Source organism: Mus pahari, chromosome 5, assembly GCF_900095145.1.
Source record: "Mus pahari chromosome 5, PAHARI_EIJ_v1.1, whole genome shotgun sequence".
Classification (NCBI taxonomy): Eukaryota; Metazoa; Chordata; class Mammalia; order Rodentia; family Muridae; genus Mus; species Mus pahari.
Window position 1 is genome coordinate 100,524,681 of NC_034594.1, and position 6,000 is coordinate 100,530,680.

Here is a 6,000-nt window from a genome sequence, read left to right on the forward strand (position 1 = left end):
TAGAGCACATAATCTATAACTAAGATTTCGCCCCTGAAGCTCTGGTGGCTGTGCCATTAATTAACACTGCACTTATTTCAAAAATAATATGCATTACGGCCTTTAAAAATGTAACCTTGGCTTGGAAGGAGCGTGAGTCCTGATGAGGCCCCTTGGCCATTGCTATTAATGTGTGAAGAGTTTAGTCACAGGGACAGTCTGAGAGTCCACTCAAACCTGTTTAATTAACAGCCTTCTCTTCTAATTTCTCAGACACCCATAGCATAACCTCCACACACAGCTCCTTTCTGATCTTCTAGCCATAAACAAAAGCATTTAGGCTCACAGGCCTAAGTGTTGTGTTTATACACATATTGTCAGAGCCATAGAATCCGCATGTTAGGAAGTATTGAGCATCATCCTGGTGTGCAATAAATATTTTTAATCGCGGGAACAATGAAAAGAAAACCTTTGACCCTCAGCCTGGCCTTGTCTTTAATCATAATAGCTTCTTTCCACTGGCTGCAGGCAGGTCTCCACGGAAAGGCGAGCTACTTTCCTCTGTAGTCAACCCACAATCTTGATCAATCAAGTTGAGTCTCTATAGTTCAGCAGCATGGAAATGTACGGGAACGAGGCAGAAATATGTCGGGAGACTCAAAGTTTCTGGGTAGAGGGCATACATTTCAGGAACATCAATGTACTGGGGCTAAATTGTTCTATATTCAATTTATCCTTTTTAAAAAGATTTCTTTAGGTTTTAGGTATGCATATAGATGTGTCTCTGTTCAGGTATGCACACATGAGTGCAGTATTGGGTTCCCTGGAGCTACAGTTGTAGAGTGTTGTAAACTGCCCAATGAAGGTTCTGGGAACTGAACTTGGGTCCTCTTCAAGAACAGTATACACTCTTAACTGCTGTATCATCTCTCTAGCCCCTATATTCAATATATTCTATGTGGAGTTATTGTTTAGGATAAGATCCCACGAACATACCCTGCATGATTCACTTCTTCATAAATTTATGAGGTCATCTATTGGTATAATGTTTCCTCTATGAATGTTCACGCCTTAACATAACATTAAAAGTTGATGTCATTTTGTCCATTAGTATATGTGCATATGTTTTTGAGTATGTATATGTTCTTATTGGGGGGGTTGTGCATGCTTGTGTTTGTGTGTGTGTGCTTTTATCCATACACGTGTGTGTACTCTGTCGTGCAGAGAACAGACAGAAACTGGCTTTGCTCTTCAGGTACCTTGCAAAGGATCTATCTCTCACTATCTTGGACTGAGCTGATTTGTCCAACAAGCCCTCGGGATTGGCCTTTTTCTAACTTTCTTGCTCTGAGATTACAGGCATGCTTTTTTTTTTTTAAACATGAGTTCCAAGAATTGCACTGTAGTTCTAGCATTTGTGAACTCAAGCACTTTATCCACTGAGCCATCTCCCCCGTCCCTGACAAGGTCTTCCAGGTGTTGTTCCACTGTTTGGTTGAGGGTATGCAGAGATTTACGACAGTCTGCATTTCAGTGGGGCAGAGGTCACTGAGTGACTTGTGGCAGTAGACTGAGTGACTTGCTTGGGTAGTTTCACAGGTACATGCTCTTATGGAAACATGCTTTTATGGGGGTGGGAGGACACTCAATCATATAGAAAAGCAGATGGCACTTTACCTGAGGAGGGAGGTTTGGGGAGGTGACTCTGTGAGGCTCTCATCTCTATGGCCAGCATGCTGGGGTCAGACATGGAATGGATGATCATGGACTCTGGGGAGCTCTGGCTGTCTGTGGAAGAAGGCACTTTGCGGTCAAGGGTTTGGGCTGTGGCAGAGGATGCCATGGAAGGGGCTGGCTGGAGAGGCAGGAGGGCATCAGGGTCCTCTGGAGAGTCCTGCTGGCATGTGTATCGTCCCGTTGAGCGGTTTCCTGAGTCTGGGAGGGGGAAGGTTCCAATCCCGCTGTCCAGTGTTCTCATCTGGCAGTTGGATTCTGACAGAGAAACAGAGGGAAATTAGAGACTTAGAGACAGGCCAATCCCTGAGGCTTGCGAACAGAAGATAAGAAGGTTGCGATTTGGATGCAATCCTGAGGAAAGGAGGCACTCTGAGGGAACTATTTAGGATTTAGATAAAGGCTAGGGCAGGTGAGATGGCTCAGTGGGAAAAGGCCTTTACTCCTTTTGGAAGCTTGGTGACCTGCATGTGCCCATGTGAAGGTGGAAGGAGAGAAAACAACGCCACAAAGTGGTCCTCTGTCCTCCACATGCCCACTATGGCCTACATGTTCCTGCCCCCCCCCCCGACACTGTGTGGATACGCACACACAATACTAATACTGATAATTAATAATGTAAAAGACAAAGGGAACATTTGAAAGCAGTATATTAAATATCCAGTGAGTTGCATGAAGATGAGCTTTAACTGAATATGAAACTGTCTCCTCCACTTAACGGTCCATGGTGGGTGGCCACAGTTGCATGCCCATGTACACTAGATGGGTCTCCAGAGTGATGATAGAGAAAGGAGCCGCCGTTAGAGACCGACGATTATTTTTGATTATCTTTATTTCAGTCTGGGACTCATACAGCTTCAATTAGGTGAAGTTTATTAACTGAAATAAAGTGAGTAATGAGCTCATGTAACAGACTGGAGTGCTGTTCTGACAAAGGGGATGGCGTGTCTCCTGTGTGAATGATCACCATTCGGTAGCTGGCTCAGTCCTCCGCCTCTAGATTAGACAGGGATGGCAGTTTATTCCAAATGTGCTTACGGGTCAGAGCAGCAATAGCCATGTGATATGTGTGTTTGTGTGTATCTGTGTACTTGTGTGTGTGTAAAGTCTAGAAGTCAATGTCTGCTGTCTTCAATTATGCATATATATCATATATATTTTACCATATACATATTTACCATGTATATGACACATTCAGTAAATTATATCTTATTTTCATAAGAAGTTTATGTAGTTTAGTTCTTAATTTCTAAGATGGAAATGTGGTTTACTAAAGCTAATGAGATAAGACTCCAAAATATGATTGTCACATATTGTTTCTGATCATATGATAAAATCTCAGAATGAAATGTCTTTGTTGTCATCTTATGAGTCTCTTGTAAGTCTAGCAATGGGTAGGCAGTGCAGCTTAGCACTGTTTAGAACCCAGTGTGGGATGGAATAACTATGACATAATATTTATGTTATCAGCTGCCATAGCTCCAGTGCTTTACAGCACCGTGCCTTGCAGTACAGCATTACAGAGTGGGGGTCTCTGCATAAGACAGGGCTCAAGCTGTAGGCTGCCGCATGTATTAAAATTTGTTTTTTAACAAATCTCTGAAATCTAGTCTGGCACTGTCATACTGCAGGATAGAAAAGAATGAGATAATAAATGGCACCATGGGTCAACTGCTCAGTGTGCTGATTACATGTTAGGACAGACCAGAGAGGCATCTATACATGTTGCACACAATCTCATTTAACCATCAATTAGTACCCAAGCTCTAATATGCTCATCACCCCTTCTTGTCCTGAAACTTCTTCATTGTAAGGAGTAGCATACTGAGGACTTTTCACTACAGAGGTAAAAACAAAAGGAAAATGATTTTGGAATTTAGGACGCTGTTGTTTAAAAGAGACATTCCCTACACTGGCTCAAGCATTCCAATACTTGTCTCAGCCGGTGGTGCCATTTGGAGGGGAGGGTCATAGAACCTTTGGGAGGTGGAGCCTTTTTAGAAAAACTCTAACACCAACACCAGGGCTGGGCTTTGTGCGTAAGTCGTCTTGCCACAGTTCCAAGTCATGCTCTCTGCTGCATACTCTTATGGTTGAGAAGTGAACTCTCATCTTTCATCTCCTGCTGCCATGCCTGTCACTTGCTACTATGCCTGCTTGCCAAGAGGGACTTTCACCTCCCTGTAACTGTAAGCCCAAATAAACTCTTCCTAATGTGACTTGCCTGGGTCATAGCAGTTTGTCAAAGCAACAGAGAGGTATCTAATACAGAAGCAGTGTCCCTGTATAAAAAGGGGCTTCAGCCTTTACAGGATATACTGAAGGGAGTGCAGCTCAGTTTCCAGCTTCATATGAATGATAATGGGGAGAGCCACTGAGGAATATATCTGAAATCAAACTTTGGGCCTCCACATGTTTATACACATATATGCACTCACACATTCAGACACTGCAAAGGGAACCAAACTATCAGCTTTTCTTTCAGAGACCTCCACTCCCTAAGTCTGGATATTTCTGCTAGGTCTCTGATAAAGACCTAGTGGCAGTTGCAGACAATAGGACTGAGGGCAAATTTGGGGTCCAGAATGAAAGAGGGAAGAACTGTATGTCTGGTGCCATTGGACTGGAATTTTCTGGCCTCTATCCTCTCGTTTCCTTCCCCATTAGCACAAAGTATTGCCAGACCACAGCGGTAAACCGGGCTCTTTGAATTCCTAAGTTCTCAGAGGGCTATGTGCATAGACAAACTCAGAACCCACTTGCTAATAACAACATTTCCTTTTTAACTTTTAAAGATCCCAGATGGCCAGTGTGGAGGACGTGAAGGTGTCCTGTGTAAGAACAGATGAAATGAGCTGTGGACAGGCAGGGGCTCAGGCAGATGCCAGAGTTTCACCCTCAAGCAAATTCCTTCAGAATCCGTGTACCTTGGGAAGCCAGGATTGTATTGAAAGTGCTGATGCATTTTTTCTGTAGTTTCTTTAAAGTGCTATTAGTTTCCTGTAGTTCACAGAAAGACTGCAACTGTAAAAAGTGTTGGATACTGTACTTCTGAGGCAAGTTATTTTTTTTTCCCCTCTCAGAGAATTGTAAGAACTCATAAAATAATTAAATGGCTGTAGGAAGAACAAAGTTCACAGGACCAAGCCTGCTTGGAATTTTCAATGAGTTGACTTGGTCTTGCCCTAGACAGATGTCAAGTTCATATCTGTATTTGTGAACGTGGCTACCAAAGGTGCCTCGCTAATGAGTTCAAGGGTTGGATCATTCAGTGTTCCAGCAGGCTTCAGTCTTCCCAGGTCAACAATTACATCTCAGGCCTTGGCTCATTCTCTCACGTATTCCCATTGCCCCATTTGTCTCCTATTGGTCTCTAAATGCAAACCCCTATACCTGCCACTGCCGACAACCTCCAGGAGTTTCACGGGATGACGTGGGGGCATGGAAGCCTAGTCATTTCAAAGCCAAAACAGGACAAGAACCAGATGACTCTCTGAAAAGAATTCCAGCTCTCAGGTCACAGGCTGCTGGAGCACTCCTCATCCCAGAACATCAGGGATGCACTGCGGCTGGTCAGCAGCAGGAAATGAAGGAATCTTGCAAAGTAATGGGCTCACAATCTTCCTTTTCTGACACAGTGAACACACTGGGGGTGTCCCGTTTGCAAAGGGATGGGTGGGCTCTCTTTTCTCAGAACAAGATACAGGCATATCCGAAAGGACCTCTCTAAAATGATTCAGCTTAGGAGTCTCTCTGGCACAGTCTTCAGAAATGAAGGGAGTGACCTTATTGGAGAAGTCAAGAGTAGCTCAGGGACAAGCAGGGACCGGATGGTGGCAGGAAGGAAAGGTTTTGAGAAATGTCTCCTATGGGGCTTTTAAATGTTCAAATCCAGGTATTAGATACAAAATCCCTATTTATGTGCTGGGAGACACCTCATTTAGGGATGTCTGCCAGGTAAGTATGGAGATCTGAATTTTGCAAAAATCTGGGTGTGGAGGTACAGAGTTGGGAGGGTGGAGACAGGAGGACCCCTGGAGCTCCCTGGACTGTTAGACTAACTGGTGAGCTTCAGGCTCACTGAGGGACCTTACATAAAAGTAATAAGGTGGAAGGCAGTGGAAGAAGACATCCACTGTCAGCCACTGATCTCCACACACGTAAGCACATACCTACCTACATGCATATGTTCACAAACCATATTAACATGCATACTCACTGAGACTCCTGAGCACAGACATGCACACGCAGACACATGTACACACACACACACACACACACACACAC

General features: G+C 44.0%; 1 protein-coding gene across 1 annotated transcript in view; it reads right to left on the minus strand.

Annotated features, from left to right (window-relative positions):
- The window catches only part of Nckap5 (NCK associated protein 5), an 809,936-nt gene that overhangs the window by 68,569 nt on the left and 735,367 nt on the right, over positions 1-6,000 (minus strand). Inside the window, exon 15 of the mRNA XM_021198000.2 lies at positions 1,657-1,971. Coding sequence (XP_021053659.1) covers positions 1,657-1,971 — 315 coding nt within the window. The remainder of the gene's footprint in view (positions 1-1,656; positions 1,972-6,000) is intronic.